The sequence below is a fragment of the Oculina patagonica genome, chromosome 4 (assembly GCF_052425735.1).
Source record: "Oculina patagonica isolate OP01 chromosome 4, crgOcupat, whole genome shotgun sequence".
NCBI lineage: Eukaryota > Metazoa > Cnidaria > Anthozoa > Scleractinia > Oculinidae > Oculina > Oculina patagonica.
The window spans coordinates 53,378,175-53,403,409 of record NC_135761.1 but is presented as its reverse complement, the minus strand read 5'-3'; the positions used below and the strand labels follow the sequence as shown (position 1 = coordinate 53,403,409).

The window sequence follows — 25,235 nt, the reverse complement described above, 5'->3', positions numbered from 1 at the left end:
GTGTAGTCTTGCGGTATACACCCACATCGATCCTACCATCATTAACGGTGTTGTTGGTGTCCAGGAAGGCTATGCTGTTCCCATAGTTGTTGTAGGCATCTTCACTGTAAACTGAATGTTGGCGTTTATCGAGTTTAAGTGGCTGTGAAAAGCCTCAACACCGTCCCGCTTAATGCACGCATTCGAATCATCGACATAGCGGTGCCACCACTTTGGTTGAACGGGCGAAGTTTCTTGCGCTTTCTCTTCAACTTCTTGCATTAAAAGCTCTGCGATCACCGCACTGACTGGCGATCCCATGGCACATCCCGATACCTGGTGTTATTGGGTTCCCTCGAATACAAAATAACTGTTGTGCAGCAAAAAGGAGAGATGATCCAGGACCTGGCCTTTAGTCAGCTGTGTGTGACTTCTCCAATCGTCAGATCCCTCGAGTTTTCGCTGAACGATATCTATAGCCATGTCGACTGGTGTGGAGGTGAATAGTGAAACCACGTCAAACGATACGACTAGCTCGTCATCAGCCACTTCCTGGTCTGGAGTCTTTACATTCTTTCCTCGACAAGAACACTATAAACGAAAGAGCGCCCTTCCCAAGGGTTTACGCATCGCTAGTTGCTCCCCAGGGGCGCAACGAACAATAACGTCAATGCAACTTATTTGAATTCTGCGAACCTTGCAAAATCCATCATTCTCTGAAGAAGACCGCAGAAGGCGATCGAAAATTCAGAGTATCCTTTTATATTTTTAGATCTGTTTAAACCATTTTTATACTTCAAGCTATGACCACAGATCGCTCCAGCAGTTTTATTTTTTGTATATATACACCGAATTTATAATTGCGGACAGATCGGGTAAGCCTCGGTACGAGAACATGGAAACGAGGCGAGTGAGGATACAGTCTTTGACAAAAGTAGTTGACACATTGACTACGCTCTGCGTTTTTTATGACAAATTTACCACTATTTTTTTAAATTTCATGACTGTCTGCTAAAATACCCCACTCCCCCAATCCAATGCAGGGCTCGAGACTAACTTTTTTGCTAACTAGCCAAGTGGCTAGTGACAGCTTTGATTTCACTAGCCAAAACTTATTTTCTACTAGCCACAATTTTTAACCATAGTTCTTCTTTTAAGGGGGGAGGGGGGGGGGGGAGGAGGGTGAAAACAATGTGCGATAATGTTTAAACCTTGAGCCGTAATATGTTCCTTAATTCCTCATGTTTTTTTTTACAAAATTGGGCTTATGTTCTTCACTATAAAAATTGTACATCTACATGCGTTTTTGTCAACTAGATTGTTTAAAGCTTCACATTCTATAATGTCAACAGTTAACTTGTTAGTTATATTCTCTGAGAGACGATTTTAATAAATGAGGTTTCTTGCCACTAATGCATGATTTTTTCACTAGCCATTTTGGCTAGTGAGAGACCAAAACCTACTAGCCAAAACTGCATTTTTACTAGCCTTTGGCTAGTTGGCTACCGTTAGTCTCGAGCCCTGCAATGGTTTGTGCCGTGGAATGTGCTTGCGTTGCAGCTTTCACCTCACTTTCACACGATCGGCCAGAATCACGCAATGTTTTAGAAGCTTTAAATCTGCTACAAATGGAAACTTGTCAAATCCTTTGGTTTTAACCTAGCATGTTAAGTGTGAAATGTTCCATTGTTTAGGGTTATGTAATTTTCAAGCTGTGTCATCTAGAAGATTTTAGAAATCTGAAGGAAACCACCGATACAGACATGCCCTGGCTTGTAAAGGTTAACGTCATTGGTAAATTAATTCCCCTGGGAATTCCCATTCAGCTTAAGCCAGCTCTATTGATCTTCTTAAATTTGATTAATTATTTGCTTCAATATCCCATTCTTGGAACGAGTAATTCAATGTTTAAACAGGAATTCGATGCAACACTGGATGCTGATTTAAAAGATCGTTTGGCTTCACGGATCAGGATCGTGGGAACTTGGTCAGCATTAGCAAATAAGAAAAATAACTAGTGGTACCTATAGGTAGAAATGCCAACGAGTACAACGGGAGAGAAGAAGGGGGATAATTGTAAATGTTTGGCTGAAAGTACGCTTTATGATTTTGGTCCGATCAATAAACATTGGGTGTTTTCTTTGAAAATCTTGAATGTTTCTGGAATAAAATGCGATCTTGTGAAGGCTAAATGAGGAAAAAGTTCTAAAATAATACCAAAGTAGTAAAGATTTAGTGTGAAATCTTTTAACCTTTGGTTTTTTAGAGTTTCAAGCCAATGTTGTTCGATGCCGCTATTTTGGAAAGGTTCCTGCTGTTTTAATCAAAGTTGCTATGACCCTCTGAACTCGGAAAATAAATTACGAAACAAAAAGCAAACTTTTACAAAGATTTGCCAAAACAAATCATTTTTAACTTTCCACATTGCAGTTATATCCACTCAACACGTTAGTATCCAACAAATTTGTGGTTCCATCTTTGTGGCCAAAGATGGAACAAGTTTATTTTATTTTACTACCACCGTTAAGAGAATAATTAGTAGTATGGGGCGTTACCGTAGGGTGCACTTAATATTCAAAATGGCGGCCGATCTCAACGAATATAAAATAATAATAAAAAAGAGCTTTAAATTTGAAAAGGAAACGCGTCATAGGGAAATGTAGGGGGATATGTAAGGATAGAAAAAAAAAGACGGAGGCGAACCGGTGTAACAGGTTTGCGTAAGAGCACTCAACTAGTATAAAATAATTTTAAAAATAGTGCCCGATCTCACGTCATATAAAGTATTAGCGGAGCTCTACAGCGGCCCGCAGGGCCGCAGAGCAGAGCACCATACTCATGAGAGAAGGAACACTATCGAAATGAGTTTTCATGGTCAACATGGATAGCGGCATGGTTCGCGGGCGCGTACGGCGTACATACGTACGGAGTCGCGCAACATGGCCGCCATAGTTTGATGGTAGAAATAGTGAAGCAAGAAGGCCGTATAAAGGTGGCCGTATAAAGGCGGCCTTTAAAATTTAAAGAGGTTTGAAAAGAAAAACAAGAAGCAATGAAACAAAATGTGGCTGAAAATTACGTGTAGAAAGTAATCGACCGCCAAAAAAGTGGACATTGAGAGCCATAATCGATCGATGACTTTCGTGTCTATCTGTAAAGCCAGCATCGTACATGAAGGAGTATCGAAAAGCTAAATCGGGTTGATATAATAAACAAAGCATTTTATTGCTACGGGGTAAAAAAAAAAAAAAAAATAAAAAAAAACTTGTCCCTCTGGGATTTGAACTCACGACCTTCCGATCCGCAGACTGGCACCTTACCGATTGAGCTAATCCGACAGACTCAGCGATTCACGTTGAATATGTCCTATATCAATGTAATAGATATTGTGGAGTCTACTAAACTGCTGCGAAACTTTTACAGGATCGCGAAACTATTTTCTATTGCTAGAAAGCAGATAATTTACTGTACTCTAAAGTAATTTTTCGTGCCATGAGTAATGATTTTGCCCCGCTTTAAGATTATTATTTTTGTCGTACTGCTGACATTCGGTTTAACCGTGAGCTATTTAAATTTGTCTTGAACCTATAAACCGCCATAAACATTTGTACTTTGGCCGCTTATTCACTAGAATGAAAATTAAATAAATGGGGAGCTCCGCCTTTAGGCTTGCCTAAATCTATATATTATTTAAAAAAGGCTGGGAATGTAAAGCGAAACGCCATACAGAAATGCAAGGTTGTCTACAGTTAAAAGAGCCGGTGGTAAGCAAGGAAACCAGGTTCTCAATTGAAAACACGAAACGTTGTGAACGTCATTAGAGCCGCCATCTTGGATTTCACCAACCTCGTTCCCAGGGCCTCTCTTCTATTCTTTGGAGGAAAATAGCGGAAATTGGCTGCCTAAGCTTTTCTTCTTTGTGATCTTCTCTTTCTTTCTCTTGAGTGTTGATTGAGCCTTTCTAGCATTTAACTTGGTGTTTCGTCTAGTAGTCTTATCAGTCTGATCCTTTTGTTCAATACGTACAGGGTATTCGCTTGGTATGCTTTCAATCACGTGTTCTCTGTTGTCGTCACCTTCTCCCAAGTTGGGTATATCGGGTGAGGATGCCGTTGAAGAAACGCTTTCTGCCTTTACTCTTTCCATCGCTGAGATGCAAGTAATGTGATATGTCAATTTTCGGTAGATTTTATATCCACTTTATGGTTAATTTTCCTAACAAATGAGCATGAGTAACTCGGTAAAAATAACTTTGCTCAAAATGAGTCACTCACATCTATAAGTGAGATCGCAACAAACCAACGTGCTCATTTTTAGACGGACGATTGACGAGTGTGCTTAGCGTATGGGTTATTTTTGTCAATTTTGTCACAAATCATTTAGCCGAAGTTACAACAGAAATCTCCACGAGAAGAAAGGTTGCTTGAAACGCTTTGAGGAAAACACTAATCAGAATTCAATGGGTAAAGATTCGCCAAACATTTTTGATGATGTGGAGACGGAGGAAGAAGAATATGACCACAACGAAGACGAACAAGAAGAGGACGATGAAGATGTGGAAGAGGATGATGGTGATGATGATGAATCCAGCGTCGATAGTGACGAAGAAAATGAAGAAAGACCTTGGAAAAAGCTGCGGCTTGAAGTTATCGATGATCTGAGTTCAAATTATGATGAACAAGTAGAACGATACCAGGAAGAGGGGTCGTCTAAAAACGTGGCCGAGGCCAAGGCCTCCAATTTCCTATTACCTTCATATAGAAAAAAGTTACGAGGCCTGTATTTGCATTATCTAAAGTGGATTTGTCATCTCAAATCTGATCATATACACAAAGAGGTCATGGCAACTTTACGTCGTTACATGGACGACGATGACATGGATTTTGAGGAAGCCGCGGAAGCAGCTGTGAATAAACGGAAGTTTTTATTAAACAGAGTTTTTGAGCCAATAGAAGTACCGGAAGAATCGCCCGACGAAGAGGCTGACGACGTCAGGAGACATCCACTAGCAAAATGGTAGAAAAAAGAAACAAAAACCACTCCTGAAAGTTGACATGGGAACGTTACGCAGGTCACACAATGAGCTCAGTCGATGATTTTACTGTTTTTTCTTCTTTCTTCGCGTCTATATAACCAGTGTATCGGAATAAGACGTCAACAAAATCAAATTAAGTTTAAACTTGCTTTCTTTGTGCAAATCATAGGTCCCAAATGTAAATTTAGTGGACCAAATCACTTAGCGGAGGACGAATTCAAAAATTAGCTTTATGCAAATTAGACACGAGGAGGTCTTAAACTTTCGTTTCTCATTTGTGTGAATCTTGAGTACCCAGATTTTTTATTTGATATTATAACAGAAGAGACATCGAGCTTTTGCACAGTATTTATTTTGACTCGATATCGGACATATCAAGGTGCTTTTTCGGCCTCCAAAGTTTCTCAATTTTTGCCCTTTCCCGAAGTGCTTGATAAAGCAATATTTTAAAAAGCGAAGGAAACCTCAAAATAGCCGGAAAAAATTGAAAGTTTATGTTGCCTGAAAGAAGAAAGGTCAAGCTTTTATTCTAAGTTTATTTCGATTCAAAGCATTGAAAATTGCTCTTATAGGAATATCGAGAACTTTGCCATTTTTACGCATATTTTGTGCATATTTAATGAGCTAAAACCGTTATTTTCGTTTTTTCTTAATTTCTCGAAAACCATAAATTCCTAGAAGATGAGAATAATATTTTCGAACATAGTTCCCCAAAGGTGTTATTCAGGCAAAGTTTCAAGATTTTCGATTTCCCCAGCCTGTCCAACGATTCTTCATATTCTCAGTCGGAGCCTCTTAAATGAGCAAATTTGAATTTAATGCCTTCTATCTCTTTCTAAAACCGCTCTTTCAAAATTCCGCTTCTGTTATGACATACTACAGAATTCATAGTTTACCTATCTGCAGTGACAAGTAATGAAGTTCTGTATCCGCGCTGTATTCTCTGCCACAAAATTGTCGGAAAAGTCCAAACTTTGAAATTTCCGAAGGTGTCCCGACCAAAACACGATCAGAGATGTAATTATGGTAATTATATTCAGTTATTCACGCACGCTTTTATGGTGAGAACAATGCGTTTTTAGAAAGGACACGATTGTTTATGCCGAATATTATTGTGATTATTTTGAGTTGCAGAAATATTCAAATCTGAATGAAAGCTAACTCTTAGACCTCCTGTTAATTGGTTAAAATATCAAAGAAACAGAGATATTTTTCAAATCACGCGCACGCGCCCATATTTGTGGGGGCAAAGCCGACACATGGTTATCGACTGAGGGATTTATTTATTTATTTATTTATTTATTTATTTATTTGTGTGTGGGTTTGCTTGTGTCACGTGGTCTTCTGCGAGAGAGCCTGGGGATGAGTCGGCGGTGCGTGTCGAGTAGGCCATATTGGATTTTGGAGTGTCGTACGTTTCGTGTAGTTTCTTTGATTTCAGCTGTTCCTGTAGTTGCTCGTCATTACAGCAGCTCACGAAGTCATACTAGCCAACATTTCGTTTGGCTGGAAGTCTGTGCAGGTTGCACATCAATTCAAGAGGAGCTTTTACGCTTACGCAAGCCAATATTGAGAGCCGCAGAAACAGCAGAATTTAATACATTTGTACTTGAATCCAGACTTGAATCAGTCTATATGGCTATATGTTCTGATATATGTAAATTATTCTGCAATGCATACCTACGGAGCGATATAATAAACAAACCATTTTAGTGCTACTGGTTAAAAAAGAAAAAAAAAGGAAAAAAGAAAAAAATTGTCCCCTCTGGGATTCGAACTCGGGCCTCTGGCGACATCTCGTTCCCCAGTCAGATGCCTACCCAACTGCGCTACTCTTACATTCTTAATGACGTCAGGGCGAAAATATCGTATATCAATGTAATAGACATTCTGCTGTTTATCTGTTATCATGTGCATCAAAGAAATGTTTGAATCACCTGCTGCTCATAAATTTTCAAGGAATGAATTTGCAAAAAATCACAAAGATTATTTGCCGCAATAAATAGCAGCCTTAAGGTAATTAAATGTACTAAATGAATTCACAAAAAAGAAGAATCAAATTTGAAATTATCAAGCCCCCACACGTACGCATCGCGGACCGATTTTTTTATTCAGTCATAAATATCTCGTAAAGTTGTCGATGTCAGTCGTTGTACGTCGTGCATACGCTTTTAATAAATACATAATGATGAGCCTAAGGTGTCCCCCGCGACCTTAAGCAATGCCTTCAATTTATATATATTTTTGCAACATTTAAGCATAAAACTGCAAATTACTTACGGAGTAGAGAAATATTTCCATCTGTCCCACTTTCATTGCATCAATTCAAAATGGCGTGGAAGCGGTGCTTGAGAGTATGTTCGTGGTCAAAATGTTTAGCAAATTTTGCAAATTGCAGGAAAAAATTTAGGTGGAGCCACGGATAAAATTATTTAATAGTCTTTAAAGAATCATTCTGCAAAGTTTGGTGCTTTTATCAATCGTGTAACGATTTCTCCAAAAATTTGCAGATGGAACTACTTAGCCATAGAATGTCACACAAGTGTTTTCTTTCCTTTGTTTGTCAGTCACTACACTTTTGACGCGGGTAATGGGGATGGCGGAGGGCAAAAATTTTTTTTGGGATCACTTTCTTGGGGAGCTGGGAAACCAGACTTGATTTGGTAGCCGAGCCTTCTCCTCACAATGTAACCTTGTTTACAGACAACAGCGAAATTTTCACAGAATATCCCCTGAAACTTCTTAAGAGTATTAGATGTTTGTTTAGAAATGTCAAGCGATTCAAAAAATTATTTTGGTTTTCTAGTTTACGAAATATCCGAACTTCGGTATACTATAAAATCGCTATGTTGTTGAGATCGTTACGGCCATCGGCCAGGTTCTGATATCATTGAAGGAGAAAGATCGTTCATCCTAAACTCTGGAGAGAAAGGGAGAATCTTGCCTTTTTCAGCGCAGCTCCCGGTGGCTTTGCTGAGTTGTACAACGTTTCTACGGCTAAGTATGTTGATTTTTGAACAATGTTTTCTTTGCCGATGTCGGGCGATTGTAAGTTTGAGCTGTAAACGCTGATTTTGTGGTGAAGTCAATGACACATGGAATACGTTTTCGGTGAAATTCGATTGTGTGTACATCTGGACAACTTTGGAGGCAAGTTGTTTTTTTCTCTGTATTTTTTTGTACGTTTGGACACTTAACGCCGGATCGCTTTTTATCGATCCGCCCATCTGTTCAGGCCCGTAGGCTGGTTTTTGCCCGGGTAGGTTCGTTTTCTTTTAGAACGGACCATTAGTTACCAGTGTCCCACTAATTTAAAAAAAAATACCGTTACTGAAGAAGATTTTCCAGTTGTAGTCGACGGGGGTGAAGGTGGGCGTAACAGTTGACTACCGTGTCTAGCTCCACGGGGGTATCGTAGTGAATGTGCAGAAGCGCAAGGTTGGACAACCTTTCTTTTCCCATTGACGCTCGCATGTAGTTATTCAGTCGTCGCAACGTGCTTGCACTTCGTTCACATTCGCATGATGTTACTGGTATGGTGCAGGCAATTTTTAGAAGAATGCTGATGTTTGGAAAGAGGTCATCATCACAATCTTTGATTGCCACTGCAGGTGAAGCTGGCCTTAATTCCGGTTCCATCGCCAGGTATCGACCTCTCCATCGCATAAGCTCCATTTCAAACATTTCAGGGGAGGGGAGATCATCATTGTACTTGTTAACAGCTGCTTCAAGATTAACATTCTTTGAACAGAGAACACTTGGTACGAGACCAAGCAGTGACGCGGCAACGGTCGCCGAAGGTGAAAACTGCTCATTGATGCACATGATGATGTGATCAAGGAGAGGAATTGCCACGTTTCGTTGGAAATAAATTTTAGGATTTTGAGCCTCGGTATTGGAACGATGCTGTTGTCTCGACGTAATTCGAGGCATTTCGGCAGCAGTGCCCACCTTTTCTGCCATTGCAACACTTTGAGTGTAAACAGCTGAAAAGGTTTTGTCACAATCTTCCCTTTGTTTTCGGTAGAAACTAGCAACTTCTGTGATCATGCCATGGGCCTCCACGATGTCAAGAGCTGCTCTCTGTAGCTTAACCGTGATTCCAGCCAGGTGCGACAAATATTGGTACACTGCCATAAACACGACAATGAACTCAAAGGACGTAATACTTGCCAAAATTTGTTGGGCTTCATTACGGTTTGCTGGGTCCCAGTCGGCATACATGTCACCATACTTATCAAGGTGACGTTTGAATCCAATCATTTCGAGAGCTTCTGCAATGAAAACAAAAGCTTGGTAGAAATGCTGATAAGCAGTGTGCCGTTCTGCCCATCTTGTCTTGCACAGATCCAACAGAGGTTTTCTCTTTGTTTCGTTAACAACGTTGTGCTTGACAATGAGCTCAAGAAGACCACTTCTCTTAGGGCTTTTGAGAAAGAAGCGACAGCAATTTTTCAGGCGGTCTAGGACATTACGCACCTGAGGTAAAGCACACGACTTACTGATCACGAGGTTGAGGCAGTGTCCATTGCAGTGAACGTACCTGGCTAACGGGGCCTCCTTCTTGATCCGTGCTTGTACGCCTACTGTGCTAGATGACATGTTGCTTGCACCGTCGTATCCTTGGCCACGCATGTTTGTTGCTGGTATATTGTTCTCTTTGAGAAACGCAAGGATGCTCTCTGCAATCTTCTCACCAGTTATCCTTTCCAGCTTAATAAATGTTAAGAACTCCTCTCTAGCATCTTTCTTTTCGTCAACGAACCGGGCACAGATAGCAAGATGCTCTTCGTTGTGGGACGTTACCTCATCGGCTAAAATAGAGTAGTAAGGTGCAGCATTTAAATCGTTCAGTATACTGTACTATTCAGACCGGACCTTTAATGCTGTACCATTCAGACCGGTACATTAATGCTACACCATTCAGACCGGACCTTTTCAGGCGGTGGGGGGGTTCGTCCGAACCCCCCGAACCCCCCCAGCCTACGGGCCTGCTGTTGTGGTGCAGCTTTGAGCCTTGATCATTCGAGTAGCGGCTGCCGTTTTGAAATTTACATGGAAATCTAATTTTTTTTAATCCGTCAGCGCAACTTATGAGAATAATAAGTTTGATTTTGCCTCCTTCGCTTGTTGCAAAACTTTAGCGTTGAATAAAATATATTTTGCAATCCACTGCGTTGTCTTTGACCTTTGTTGCGCACAGCGTGACACTGATAAACGTCTGCGTTAGCTAGCGATGACAGAAACTTACGGGGAGGCTCTGCCCGAAAGGGGTACCTTTTCAGGATTCAGGTATATAAAAGGTTATGGATTTCACGAGTTTAAGTATATGAAAGGGTATGGAAATATGTCATTTCGCTATTTAAAAGGGCCTTTAATTAAAATATTTCGAACAGACACATTTTATTTATTAAGCGCTACATAAAAATGACAAGAAAACGTCCTACTTTAAGTCCACGCCATGTCTCTTAGGTATATAAAAGGGGTACCTTATTTCAGTTAAATGTATACGAAAGGGGTACAATTTCTGTTAAAAATAGTATATAAAAGAGTAAGGGGTTAGAACTTGTGGCGGAGCCTCCCCGTATAAAACTTTTGGAGTACCCCCCGGGTTTTTAATTTGACCTTCACATACAAACGTAATACAATCCAGATGGTTTTTTATAGGGCAGAAACAACATATACTTGATCTAAGACTAAATAAATGCAGAATGTGTTCACAATCGTTTTTTTTAATAATCATCTCAGGCAGCGAAGTACGTGATGAAAACAATAACATAAGCGTGCAAAGCACAGTGGTCCGTCATGGGTCTTTAAAAATAATAGGTACAAAACCTTTATGTTCAACAAGCCGTAAATCGTGACGCGATATTAGTACTATACACTTTCTGCACTTTCAGCTTAGATTTATTTTTTCGTAAAGACCTGTAAACCGTTCAGTTTCATCCGGTTTACAAATGTAAAAAAACGAAATCGAGTCTCGACATAAAAAAAAATCCGCGATCCACATAAAGCTAATCGTTGAACACCTGACTACAAAACATTGTCTGTTGTCTGATGGGTAGGACATAAAAGAAGAAACTGACATTTAAACAAAACAGTAGGGTATTTTCTGTTGTCACGCTTAAAAGTAAACTGCTGAAAAATGTAACAGCTATCGGCAAGGGCAATCATTTTTATCATCCTGCAAAGGAACCCTAAAGTTGCTTGTGTTTGTCGTATGTCTTTACGTGTATGCACGTAATCTATCTATAGCGAATTGATGAAAATCTAGTAATAGCCTTTATTTTATTGTAGGTAGATGACGACAGTGCACCTAGTGCACAAAAATGTGGCTATGTGTGTGTTTGTGTGTTTTTATACCCCGTCTTGTTTCTCTGACAGGCAAAAGATCAATGGCACGGTGACTTCCGACTCTGCACACAACGGGAATTGAAAAAAGGTGGGGGGTATTGGTATGAAAGATCCGTTTACGGTGGTTGGGATGATGAGTACGAGCCAATTACATTTACTAAAGAGGATGATGGAGACGACGAGGACATGCAAATTATCACTGGTGATGAATATGAGGAAGGGGACGAGGACGAGCCAATTACTTCTGGTGATGAAGATGAAGATGAGGACGAACCAATTACTTCTGGTGATGAAGATGAAGACGGGGAAGAGAACAAGCCAATTACTTCTGGTAATGAAGATGAAGACGAGAACAAGGACGAGCCAATTACTTCTGGTGATGAAGATGAAGATGAGGACGAACCAATTACTTCTGGTGATGAAGATGAAGACGGGGAAGAGAACAAGCCAATTACTGCTGGTGATGAAGATGAAGACGAGAACAAGGACGAGCCAATTACCTCTGGTGATGAAGACTGATGTGGATAAGCCAATTACGTTTGCGGATAGACGTGAAGACTGTAAAATTGTAGTGACTAAAATTTATAGTCCGATGCTGTGACTGGGAAAAATATTAACATTCAGCTACTTCACGGAAGCGTTCTTTATGTTACACGACTGACCACTCTTGTTAAAATGCAATTTATTTATTTAAATCCCAATTCAAAACCCAATGCAGTCGTTGAAACTATTGCCCCTTTTGGCAAGTCTCCGTTAAAAGCTTTGTAATTTTCCGATTTTTTATCCAATTAAAAAACACTTACCAGCGTGAACACTCAGGAGTACTCGGTATGTATCACGCCATTATGGTGTGATCAGCTGCTTATAAGCAATTTCGGGACAAAACCACAGATTGAGTCCAAGCACAGAAACCGGAATTAACTTGAGTCTAATTATTTTCTTTTTTATTTGAGAATGCCCGTGTGAGTCTTGATAAAGCGGCTGGAAATCGAGCCTATTGGCACCCGTCTTACATTCAACTTACATTACTAACTTGCTCAGCTATCTCACGTTCTAGTTATTTGAGCAACACTATTTTTTCAAAGGCGTCGTCAGTCATGTAATTGCAAGATCGCTTTACTTTTGCATTGCAACTTGTATTTCACATTATTAGTGGGGGTGCATACTAACCCATAATAGAAAAGTTTCGTTGTCAGGTACATTAAAGTACTGAGATTTTTTTTACATAGCTAAATATTATTAATAGAAGACCACACAGTGCACTAAAACAAAATGTGGTAGTAATAAAAGTTTCGTTCTGTGAATCATGTGAGAAAAACTTAATTCTGTTAGTTGTGCGAAGTTATATTCAACTGTAGAATTATTAAGGTGAGGGTTATGTTAAGAACATGACCGCATGTAGTTTGAATAGATAGAATATGTATCAGCAATTTTTGGATCCAGTGGCTAACACAAAGGATCAACGTTGCTCCTGCCAGGGATAAATAAAGGCAAATAAGTGAAAGAAGTGTACAGTTGCAACTTGTTATTCGTGAACATTTTCACTAAACACATGTTTGTTGATATGTCCTTGAAATGTCCCTGTAGTCGCGAACCACTTCTAAGCTTTGTACCCTGGAGGTATGGGGTGAGGGAGCAGTTGGGATTTGATGAATAGTCCCGGTAATATATAACCTAATTTTCTTCATTTAAAGGTTTTCTTCACCTTCTCTATCTGGTCAACATCAATTCCCCTGTGCAAAGATTTTTGAAAATCTAGACAGGTCTCTGCCAGGAGATCCGCTGCACATGCTCTTTTTCCAATCTCAACCCGCGTGTGTTCGCTCTTTTCTCCTTTTCAGAAGCTAGGCCATGAACAGTCTTCTACCACGTGTCCCTGTTCTGTACATCTAGCAACTTGATTTTTGCGTCCAGGAAACGTCGCCAATTGTTCCAGGGACGAATTATAACGCCTCTCTTGCGAATTCCAGGTAAAAGCTTGTCTGGTAATGGAAATCCCACCTAAGGGTTTTTTTGCCGGGTGCACCTGAGCCAGCTTAAACCTTCATGGCTCACGCTATTTCGTGGGTCACATAAATTTTGTGTCACGCTATTTTCAAAGTCACACTTTCCTGCACAGTATATAAGATGTGGATTAAACGTATACCCATTACGCTGTTCTCGCACCCTGCTCTTTTCTCCGTTCAATAAATTTTATCATTTCCTTTTCATTGGCCGAGAGCCCACCACGTGATCTACAAATAACTGCCTACAAATAATGGTCTGCTCGTGCGCATTAGCGTCTGACAGTGATTTTGCTGCAAATAATATTCTGCTCATGCGTAGTTGTGTCCACTTCCGAGAAAAATGGCAGCTCGTTTCCCAGAGATGAAGAAGAGAGGTTTGATTTGTCTGCTATAGGCCCGAAAAAAATGGCGAAACTACAAAGAAGGCAATGCAATTTCCTCTTATTGTATTTCGGCAATATCTAAAAGAAAGAGAATTGGATGAAGACCGGCTCGTGGATTATCGAAGTTACGCCTTCGTCTGTATTAATTCAGCAACAAATTGTGCGGTTTCCACGCAGTTCCCGAAGAGGTACTTTGTGCGAAACAAATTCAGTGATCAAATGATAAAACAATTATTTAACTCAGTTCTCGCAAAATATCGTGATTTGTCAGTGGCGCCGCTGACAAATCACGATATTTTGCTCAACCTCGTCCAATAACTGTTAAAAGTTTGATCAAATCCATGTTATTCGCCAATCTGGAAAATGAAAATGGCTGAAATCCCATGCATTCCTGCGATGGTTTATTTTTTGTACACAGATTCGGTTCAGAAGACTTTCTGCGAACCAGATCATGGGAGATTATCCAAAAAAATCCAATGAGCCATAGGATAAGTGGAGTTCGTCTATCTTACCAGTGAAGTTGTCTTCTTTACTACTTTGTTTACTACTTTCGTTGTTCGATCGCAACACATGGGTAACCAGGCTTTTATTTAACTGAGAAGACCTGGATGCTAAACTAATTTGCATTTGGTGTTACGTTAAATAATAAAAACGCTGGGTAGGAAAAACTGTTACTGTTGCTAGGAGATTTTGGTTTTTGGCCAATCACTAAACCGAACAAACAATGGGTATTGCTTTTTAAATTCGTGTTGAGCTTGTAAGATCAAAAAGCACTCTCAATCGCCTAGTTAGGTATGAAAAAGGCGACAAACTTGAGCCTTTCCCCACATTCCCTTTTTTCACGATCCTATAATACATCTTGTTTACCCCCCAAAATTTTTGCATAAGCATTGTTTTCAATTTCTCTTGGGACGATTGTACGTCATTGTTAATCCCATGAGAAATTGAAAACAATGCTTTTAAAAATTTTGGGGGGTAAACAAGATGTATTATGGGAACGGTAAAAACAGCGAATGGACGAAAAAAAGTTTGGCAACCCGGAAATGAGGTTTGGTTTATTTTGGAGGTGTTCGCAGCTCAACGGCGGAAAAAAAATGTAAATTTCGGATAGTTTTGTGGTCGTTGTCGTTATTTTTGAAGGCTTTCGCTATTGAGTTAGCTGGAGTTGTCTTAAGTTGCCTAAACAGGCAACGAGTGGCATTTTTAACGGTGCGGCAGGCACGGGAAAACAAAGGCATTGAACTCTATGCATGTGTTTGTTTGTGTGGTCACAACTTACCAATATGAATATTCAAATCTATTCACTTATTGTTGTTGTGAATATTTTGAGCTTCGAAAAATCGGCTTTTACGGCCGAGTTTTTGGAATAAAATAAATGAGAAAAATTTCCGCATAGGGTGAGTTAGTTTTTATGCAGGTTTTTGACCAATTTAAGCTTGCAAGAGCAGTTCTTTGTTTTATGTTTTCGACTCGTATATATAATACAATTATTAAAGTGCACCTAACCCCCGAAACAATACTGTCACAATTGATTGTACATGAGTAAGAGAGTTGAATGGTTAAATATTTCTTCATCTCAATGTTGCGTTTATGAAGGTTTATTTTTAATTAAGAGAGACTCCAGCTTCTCCGGGTTAACCCTTGTTCACTAAACCCACTCCATGTGTGACTGAATGGTCTCCTTTGGAGACCCCCCAGGTGGGCCACCTTTACCTTCCTTATAAGGAGATGGCCACCTTTGGATTTTACGAGCTTCACACGATCGAAGGGATTATCTTCCTACCCATGGTATTATACACATAGTCCCAGATGCAAATTAGCTTAGCTGTCCACACAGGGTCTGGAAGGGTATTTTCGGGATCCGGGATTTGACTAAAATACAGTGCGGGATTCGGGAAAACGCAAGATATCTTGACGGGATTCGGGATGTGACTGCTCTCCGGGAAGTGGGATTAACAGAAATTTAGGCATGTGATGCGGGATTTTTAACCTTTCTGTCGGGAAATCGGGAAGTCGTCACGACACAAATGGACGTTCAAGCAGCGAACGCGAATCAAGCGGGCGAGCACGTGGTGCGGAGTCGTTTCAGATAAGACGCGGTCGACACTGTAAACTTCTTTAGTGCTCTTTCATCATACTGATGTATGAAAAGCTATTTTCGTTTTTTTTTTCCACGCGTAAGTTCAAAATATCAGTCGAAAGCGCCAACCAACATCTTACTTTTTCCAGCTTTTGCAGAAATTAATCTTCCATTTTTTTATTGGGGCGGAGAGAAAAACGGGATTCGGGATAGCCATTTTAAAAAAAGCGGGATGCGGGATTTTCGTAAGAAAGGAGCGGGAATGCGGGATCAGGACCCCCCTTCCAGACCACATGTACACAGGGTGATTTTGCCTCACATAAAATTATAGACTCACAAGTGTACCGAGAGGGAATTTTGCAAATCCCGTGCGAATTAAATTCGTCGCACTTTACAAAACAACAAGCCACGACAGCAACATCATCAACAATGTAACAAAGCAAAGCGCAATAGCTCTGAACGTTCGTTCAAAGTGGCTTCGCTAATATAATAAAGAGTCAAAAGATAAGCAGTAAACTATATAATTAAACATATTATAATCGTAAATGTCTCAATGAAATATTTTAAAAATTGAACATATCTTACAAATTTAATTCGCACGGGATTTGCAAAATTCCCTCTCGGTACACTTGTGAGTCTATAATTTTATGTGAGGCAAAATCACCCTGTGTACATGAGTAAGGCAGAACACCCTCGACGGTCTCGTTTGCCTCCCTCCCCTAGGGAAAAAAATGTATCGTCGCCCTGACAACTATCGCCCAATCATAGCGTGAGGCTGCACGTGAAAGGCAAGGCTAATTAAAAATGCGTCCACTCTCTCTGGTTCAAGGTGTTGGAGAAAGCTAAAAGTTTGCACACCATGGTTATTTCTCCCGTATTCTTAAAATGCAGAGAAAGGCAGGCGAATCAAAAATTTGCTGCAGTAAAAGAATGGTCTTCGAACTATGCCCATGCGAAGTTTTGGAGTGAGTGGATCAAATCAAAAGCAATTTTGGCTTGTTTTTATCGAACAGCGGTGTTTATCAAGCGTCAGAAGTGTTCACCTTTGAATTAATTTAGGTAAGAGTAAACTAAAATTAAAAATATCGGTTAAATAGGGTTTAAATGCTTTAGACCAGTCACGAAACAACACAAACAACATATGATGTTAAATGTGAGCTTTACTAGCGGTGTATTATATTTTCGTTCGATAAAATTTTTTCCTATAAAGCAGGACGTAACAAGTCGATCAAAGTCGATTATCGAAAACGTAGTCGATAAGTCGATAGTACTCGATATTTGTCGATAACGGTCAATCGACAAGTTTAATTTGTCGATAAAAGTCGATAATCACAAGATTTTTAACTGATTATCGATTTTATCGACAAAATGCAGACACGTTTTTCATTCGGCCATGAAATTCAAGTAAGTGTGCGCGGCAACTGTAGTCTTGTCTCCCACCATACATCGTTTTTTGTATTTCCGATCAAATTCGATCAAAATCGAACAAGTCGATAATCACAAGAAATTGTTTGATCGACTTTTATCGACTTCCGATATCTGTCGATTGATTAGTATTGAATTAGATCGACAACGATCGAATTTTATCGACTATCGAAATTATCGACATGTTACGTCCTGTATAAAGTTTCAGACAAACCCTTCAAAGGCCAGGTCACTGAGCAGACAACTGTAAAATGGACTATTTTACAATACAATACAATACAATACAATGTTTAATGTGGTCATTACACTTAGCTATGGTTTCGATGCGTCCCGCAGATATGGTTAGCAAAATCTGCGGGAACGCACCAGCTAGTTTACAGGTAAGCCACAATGAAAAAAAATAAATAAATAAATAAATAAATAAAAATAAAAATAAATAAAAATAAAAAATAAATAAAAATAAAAAATAAATAAAAATAAAATAAAATAAAGTGAATAATGATGTTAAACGCCGCCATTTTGACCAAGTTGTGAAAGCATGAGCCTGGGTGCCCTGTGCTTCAGCCTGCTTCATGCTCGCCTTCATCATGTTATCCATTTGATCTCGTTGAGCCTTTGCTTCCGCTTGCATCTGTTCACGGAGTCTCTTTGTTTCCTCTGCCTCTTTTGCTTGTAACATTTCCATCTGTTTTTAGAGATGAGAAAAATGTTTGTTGTAGCGAGTGGTAACTGATGAAACCATCATCTTACGAGGCTTGGAAACAAAAGCTGTTGAGAAAAGTCGTCTTTTCTCTGGTGCCAGGACGAGCGTACAAAGAAAGGATAAAGTTTAAAAAAAGAGAATGGATTTTCACACCCAATAAATTAACTAAATTGGACAAACCAAGTCTACAACAACTCCTGACATTTTTCTTGCTTTAACTCAGGTAAGAAAGCAGGTATAAGGTCAATGTCAAAACTCTTCTAACACTCATTCATACATTGTCTATTACTTTAGTTAGGAGAATTTTGTTTCAGTCAAGACTGTTTTCCAGAGATGATGAGTTTTTTTAATCTCATAACCTTGGTAAAAGGTGAGGAGAATCTATGACTAAATCACTAGCAGGAATTACAGAGGATTACGTCACTACTGTCTTACTTACATTTGCCGCTCATGCTTTTCTTGTTGTAAGCGAACGTATTCCTGATGAAACCAACTTTTTGTCACAAGCTTCTTGAAACAGGCCCAGCACTTTGCTGAATTAGGGCAGCCAGGCCTGCAAATTAGTATTTCACTTTTAAGGTCTTAAATAATCGTGAGTCCCTTTGGACTTGATGCTACTAAATCCATCAATTCGCCTTGCTACTGTATGTAAACGATGTTGACCATCGTCAATATTTTCTACCAAGACCCACATCTGTACAAGTTGGCTTTGGGTCTCTTGCAGCTAACGGTCACATCGTACAAACCCACACCTTGTTGAAGGGCAAGCGACGCACTGGGACATCAAAAACAAACAAACAAAAGTCACTCAATGAATTGCTGGTTGAAGTCGCTTTGCTTTGGATATCCGAGTGCGGATTCTTTTAATTAAGATGTGAATTTGAACCATATGACCGTTACATGCAAAGGGTCCATGCCATTAAGGATCTTTTTACAGCGTTTAGTTTCACTGAACGCTGTCATCTCATTTTACTCGTCTTATGCCACCTCACGTGGAAAGGGTCTTGCACTGCGGTCTTCACTGAGTTTTCTATTAAGCATTTAACATACGGCGTTAAACGTGTCTGGGAGCATGCCCCCAGTAAAGTTTAAAATCGAGCTAAATCTAGAGCTGTTTTCGCGTGTCACGCGCTAATTTTTGCCAAAACCAACGCTCAGGCATAACCTCTTTACCACCCTGACAATTATAGTCATGGAACCCTTGAGATAGGGAAACAAAATTCTGGTTATAAGCCCTCTAGCTTATAAGCCCCCCCCCCCCCTCCCGGTTATAGGCCCATCTATCTGGCAACAAAAAAATACATCCGATTATAAGCCCTCCCGGATATAAGCCCCCCTCTGCCGGATGACGATACCGTAAAATTCGGGTTAGAATTATAAGCCCTGGGCTTATACAACTTCGTAAGGGGTTTTGGGTGGGCTTATATAAACGAAGGGGCTTATATCTGGGAGGGCTTATAAGCGGAATCAAAAAACGTTTCGAAACGAGTCACATAAAGCAACATTTAGCCATGTTCAGTACTATGCAAATGCCGCGGGCTGTTTTTCTCGAATTTTCTAAAATTTGCATTTATAATAAAAGATAATTAACACGAGCATTTTGTTGTGATGTTTTATTCATTTTACGGTACGGTATGCCTTGAATGCCGTGACCATCATTGCGTGACTTGAAATCACGCACGCGAGGTGCACGCGAGGTGGGGCGATGGTTTTTGCTGGTGGTATCCATTTCCATCAAATGAAATCTTCTTGTAAAATATTTAAACCAAATTGTAAGCATTGCATGTGGCGATCAACTGATCAGTTCTTATGAGTGAAAAAAATTGAAAGCGCTGGGGCAAAGGTATAGTTATAGACCGTACCACTGCCGCGCGATGACAACTTACCACATTTGGAAGTGAGCCTCTCGAACATTCTCTGCGCTCTGTGGGTCGCTCTGTGGGTTGTGGAAGCGCATCCTCGTACCCAGGGTCTTCGTTCCCTTTGACCCGCGGTCCCCGCGGTCGTCCCCGCGGTCAGGAAACCTTCAAGCCTGCGCAGAAGGGACGAAGACTCGAGGTACGAGAATGGTGGAATCGCTTTCGCTTCGTTGTCAGTTCAGCTTTAGAGGCCTGCAATCTCAGGACGTAGCGTCACCCTCAAAAGAAAAAAGAAAGCTTGATATGTAAGATTATAGTGTCACCCATTATCAAATTTGCTGATTCTTTGATCCAGTGTGAGTGGACCAAACGGACGATCAAGGTATGCATGATTTGACACGTGAATCAAGGTTGTATATGGACTTTTTAACCCCATTTTGCTTCAAAAATTTTATTGTAGGAATAAAGTTGATCTTAATCTCGTTAGATATGGTTAATTTAGTTTAACAAAAAGCGAATAACTCCACCGAAGTTGATTGCGCACTTGTGCTTAAACTTCCGCTTTCAGTTGCTAAGATTTGATAAATATTGCGAGTGTTCGGATTCAAAATAATCCCTCTTGGCCTTGTAAATCATTGTTTTAGTATTATCCAATTTTTATTAACGTTTTTGTAAGGTATTTTGGTCGTATTCCTTGATTTTGTATAAACGTGAGATGTCTAGAAGCATTTGCATAAATTATTGTTTGGACCACTTCCAACTTTACTCCATCGTCACAAGACGTGAGTAGTTATAGATATTAGAGGTTGACACATTATGCTCCTACATTTGAGTTGGAATATTATGTGCAGGTATCAGCTGCCTTCCTAGATCCTCGGGCAATTTCGGGGCATCTAACACGGGCATATTAGAGGATTACTTTTGTAACACATTTGCCCCAGAGATGAGGGTGGGGGTGGTTTGGGGAGTTGCTTCCATTAATTAATTAACTAGCTCGGACCCTTTTCAACTTTTACTGAGGCGTGACCTGGCAGATTTGCTTTAACATTCGAATTAACGACTGTTGTGTTTCTTGGTGTCACCCTCAAACTCACCCGCAAACCATGCCAGCTTAATTGCAGTTGTTGATCTCTCACACTCATGGTGAAATCCCTAACTACACTCTCTCTTCCCCACACCACTTAAGGTGATTCCACTGAAATAGAAAGAGTATTAAAATTTTTCTAAAACTTGGTCAAGGTTACAATTATGTTATGAGCATTAAAAAAATGAAATAAAAAATGGGGGTCACAGCGCTAGTTTTTGTGTAAAATGGATGGGCATTATAGTAAACGTAAACATACTGAGCATGAAACGAGACGCAAAAGGTCAAATTTTAATTACAATTCGACATTTTGTCGCTTTCTTTCGTTTGTACGTTCGAGTTTCTTTCTCTAGACAATCCTTTTTTTGATAAGCATGCTATTCTATACTGATATTAATTTTTATTATAACTTAGGCCAAAAGCAAAGCAAAACAAAACAGCTGAACTGCAAGCAGACTCTGTTCTGCTCAGTGAAGCATGACTTTGCGAGTCAAAATCTGAAAAAATTTGCATACGATTGACAAATCACCGTGATAGGTAACGCAAAAAAAAATGCTAACTCTGGTTCTATTCGGCATAAAGCGGTGATTTAAACGGTCAAATCTTCGTTAAACCAAGAAATGATGTACTACGATAGTAAATATGATGCGCTCTGAACATTCACTAACTTTTGGCGAGATAAATTTTCGATCTTTTGGCACACGCCGACGAGTCTTGTTTGCTAATTGATTGTTTATTGAAGCAGCAGGGCAAGTAGCTAAAAAAAATGCTAACTCTGGTTCTATTTGGCATAAATCGGTGATTTAAACGGTCAAATCTTCGTTAAACCAAGAAATGATATACTACGATAGTTTATATGATGCGCTCTGAACATTTACTAACTTTTTTGGCTAGATAAATTTTCGATCTTTTAGCACACGCCGACGAGTCTTGTTTGCTGTTGACGGCTGTTACAGGCTAATGCACAAATGGAGTACTCTTTAGAAGAGTTCAACTGTCGATGAATAGAAAACGCTGTTTCTCTAATCTTGAATGAAATGGAAGAAAGAAAAATACGTTTAGTGCCCTGTTCGTAACCAGAGTAAAAGAGGAATCCGTTTGCATTTCTTGAGTTACGTGAGTATTTACACAAGGGCAAGCTGTGAAGATTCCACGCAGTTTTCTCTGAGCAGATACCGTAAGCCGTCCGAACTGATCGTGTTTGCTTTTCCTGAATGACTTACTCAAGCCGTTCGCACGGATGTAATTTTTTACTGAACGGTTGACTCGCACAGATGCAAATTTTTTCGGAACGGATGACCTTAGCCGTGCGCACGGATGTAATTTTTTTCGGAACGGATGACCTTAGCCGTGCGCACGGATGCAAATTTTTTCGAAACGGATGACCTTAGCCGTGCGCATGGATGTAATTTTTTTCGGAACGGATGACCTTAGCCGTGCGCACGGATGCAAATTTTTTCGGAACGGATGACCTTGGCCGTGCGCACGGATGCAAATTTTTTGAGAACGGATGGTGAACGGCTCCCGCACGGTTTTCCGTGCAGGAACGGAAAAGCCATAGTGTACGTTTTCGCGTGAGAGGTCACATATACGACCCGCGAGGTAGATATTGGGAACCCTAGTAATTTGAATGGGGAACTATTGTTTCTAGAAAAAAATCATTTTTGCATCAAAGTATTTGTCTATTTCAACAAAATAGACTTTGATCTTATATTAAAAACTATTCTTATTGTACAGGAATTAAGATAACGAAAGAAATTAAAGATTTTGCTTTGTGCGCACGTTAACGGCACTACCTAAATACGTGTTTTTTACGGCATTAAAATTAAAATATCTCGATGTAGAATTTAAACTTTTCTTTAAATCGTGTTATATTGTAGACAACCGTATGACATTTAAATTAATGCATTAAAAAATGGGGGTCACCGTGCTCGTTTAAGAGAAAACGACCATTTCTTTCCCTATCGAGCGTAGGCTGAAGGGAATCTCGTAGTGTTCTGTGTGCGCGCGCGCTCGTGCGTGCGCTAAATGACGCGAAAACGTATCCGCAGCAAGGATGCGCAATGCAATTCCGTGGAATCACCTTAACCACAAAGAAGGGAACTTTCCCAGGGGAGAAGGGGAAGGGTGGGAACTTCTTGCCCAGAATACCTGACATGAATGGGAGTATGCACTGCCCAATGTGGTAGTGATTTTGGCGCTCCTGTTCTTGAATGGAGCAATCCATTTTATACACCATTCCTAGAAGGGGATATGATTATTGCGCATGGAATTATGAGGCGCACTCATTGATCACTATAATAACCTTTGAAGAACAAAATAAACTTATCTATTAACCCTTTCACTCCTAAACGCGCATTCAGGCGCTATTTGGAGGTGCAGTCATTGATTCACTTGTGACGTCATTAATTAGCACGTCAGTGGAATTTCGTGATAAGAATCTGATAGAGCTTGAATTGACCTTTCTACAGGACTGTTCATTTTGAATATCAGTTGCATTCTGACAGAGCTAATCAAAGAAAAACAAAATCCCTTTTTGGTGCAAAATCGATGTTAAAGAGGCCAGTACACCTGTAATTGGTCAAGGTCCCCTTTTCAGGGTTTTCCATTGATAATGTCAAAACTTTTTTGGCCAAAAGATAGGATATGAAGAGTAGAAAGTAACGAGAATAAGAAAGCGAGAAAAAAAGGAAGCAAAAGGGGCAAAAAAAAATTTGGAACGGTTCAGCAAAAAAAAAAAAAAAAAAAAAAAAAAAAAAAAAACAAGTCCAAATTTCGGCTTATGCGCATGCACCAAAGTAAAATATTCTACATTTTTACACAGAATCTTTATGAAAATGTTGCTGAAGTGTGAAAAAGTGCTTCTGTAGCAACGTTGAGGTAAATTCCAGACCATAGCACCAAAATTTCAGTTTAGCGGCTAAAAAAACGCGTTTTTTGAGGAAAATGTGGGGGTCAAAGGGTTAATTTCCAAAGGTGCGAATAAACGTAATCAATGATATTTATGTAATTTTCTCCCAAGTAACACTGCAAACTTGAAAACGTTTTTTATAAAATATGTTACCACTGAGAAGAAATAATACTTTTAAAATGCTTAAAAAACATTTATAGATTATTAGCTAAAAAACACTGTAAAAAAGAGAATTTACGAGTAAAAATGCTTAAATCTGAACATTTAATTTTTTTTAAAAACATGGCACTTTTAATAATTATAAGCATTGGCAATGAGTACAAATATAAAATATGTAGAGTAAGGTGAAAAAGAGATGTCACCCAATCAAAAATTGAAAAAATTACCTGGGTGAATGGGGGACTGAGAGGTACTTCAGTCCGTATCTGCGAGGCTCCAGGATAATGCACGCGGATTGGCATAGATGTACCGTAGACAAAATAGTATTATGCTCAGCTGCATTTAAGCTTGTATAGCTGTAAAATTATATCAGTAAAATCTCTTCCTACACCCCCTTCCCCGCCCACCACTACTGCAGCTAAAGATCCCATGTGCTCTTGGGGTACTTTTCTTGGGGATCGATGGTACATATTAAACTGTCTAAGGACAAACCTTTCAACAAGCTGAATTTTTTGCAACAGTCATGTTTGTGTACTTCCTGTATTATAAATCAATGTTTTCAGGATATTTTTGTTTTTGCTCAGACTTGCTATTTATCAGCTGCGATATCTCAGCTGGAAAGCAAGCCTGTCTTCACTGTACTGAGTGCTTAATTATTATCAATGTGTTATTATTTTTTTCTCTGCAGTTCACTTGACTTCCAATCCATCGACCATGTGTAACTAACTGGCCCAGTGTCCAGGGTGGATAATGCTATCTACCAGATAAATCACTATCCAGTGGATAAATATTGACAAGAACCAACTGCTCTATCGACTGGATAGTGATTTGTCAGGTGGATAGCATCATTCATCCTTTTTAAACAACTCGGGGGCCTGATGACTGCTGTTGACATCTTACATGTACCTGACTCAGCACCTGTAAAGGTGAGGCACACATCTCAATGCTTGACCAAATAAATCTGTACCAGTTGGCTCTTTTTTACTCAAGTTGTGTAATGTAAATAAAATAAATTAATTATTAAATAAAATGGGAATTTGCAGTGGCATTTTCACAGAGTGGCTCTTCATCCACTGTTTTCTGATCAAATTGGAATTTAGATTATAAGTGTTGGTTTTTCTGAAAGGAGGAAAACCGAAAAGACGCTGGAGAAAAACTCTCAAAGCATTAGGACAACAACCAAAAGCAATCTCAATCCGCATATGACAGTGGGTCTAGGAATCGAACCCGGGCCACATTCAGTTTGTGTAAGACGAG

The 25,235-nt window shown here is 39.6% G+C and overlaps 5 protein-coding genes across 8 annotated transcripts in view; 3 read left to right on the top strand and 2 right to left on the bottom strand.

Annotated features, from left to right (window-relative positions):
- The window catches only part of LOC144650580 (NLR family CARD domain-containing protein 4-like), a 220,886-nt gene that overhangs the window by 98,365 nt on the left and 97,286 nt on the right, over nt 1–25,235 (top strand). For 2 of the 4 annotated variants that reach the window (XM_078510283.1, XM_078510284.1), the window contains exon 7: nt 11,399–12,876. The exons of the other annotated variants lie outside the window; for them this stretch is intronic. In XM_078510283.1, coding sequence (XP_078366409.1) covers nt 11,399–11,887 — 489 coding nt within the window. In that variant the 3' untranslated portion in view covers nt 11,888–12,876. Of the gene's footprint in view, nt 1–11,398; nt 12,877–25,235 lie in introns of those variants that run through there. 4 annotated transcript variants of the gene reach the window in all.
- Nucleotides 1–25,235, bottom strand: part of LOC144650626 (uncharacterized) — a 72,438-nt gene that overhangs the window by 26,208 nt on the left and 20,995 nt on the right. The gene's annotated exons all lie outside the window — the stretch shown is intronic.
- On the top strand, nt 1,240–8,240 carry LOC144650639 (uncharacterized). The gene is made up of 2 exons (XM_078510365.1): nt 1,240–2,971; nt 3,018–8,240. The coding sequence occupies exon 2, from the start codon at nt 4,325–4,327 to the stop codon at nt 4,997–4,999; it is 675 nt and encodes a 224-aa protein (XP_078366491.1). The 5' UTR covers nt 1,240–2,971; nt 3,018–4,324; the 3' UTR covers nt 5,000–8,240.
- Nucleotides 8,253–10,002, bottom strand: LOC144650612 (52 kDa repressor of the inhibitor of the protein kinase-like). The gene has a single exon (XM_078510336.1). The coding sequence runs from the start codon at nt 9,647–9,649 to the stop codon at nt 8,342–8,344; it is 1,308 nt and encodes a 435-aa protein (XP_078366462.1). The 5' UTR covers nt 9,650–10,002; the 3' UTR covers nt 8,253–8,341.
- Nucleotides 20,019–25,235, top strand: part of LOC144650640 (uncharacterized) — a 38,584-nt gene continuing 33,367 nt past the window's right edge. Inside the window, exon 1 of the mRNA XM_078510367.1 lies at nt 20,019–20,206. The gene's annotated coding sequence lies outside the window, so the exon portion shown is untranslated. The remainder of the gene's footprint in view (nt 20,207–25,235) is intronic.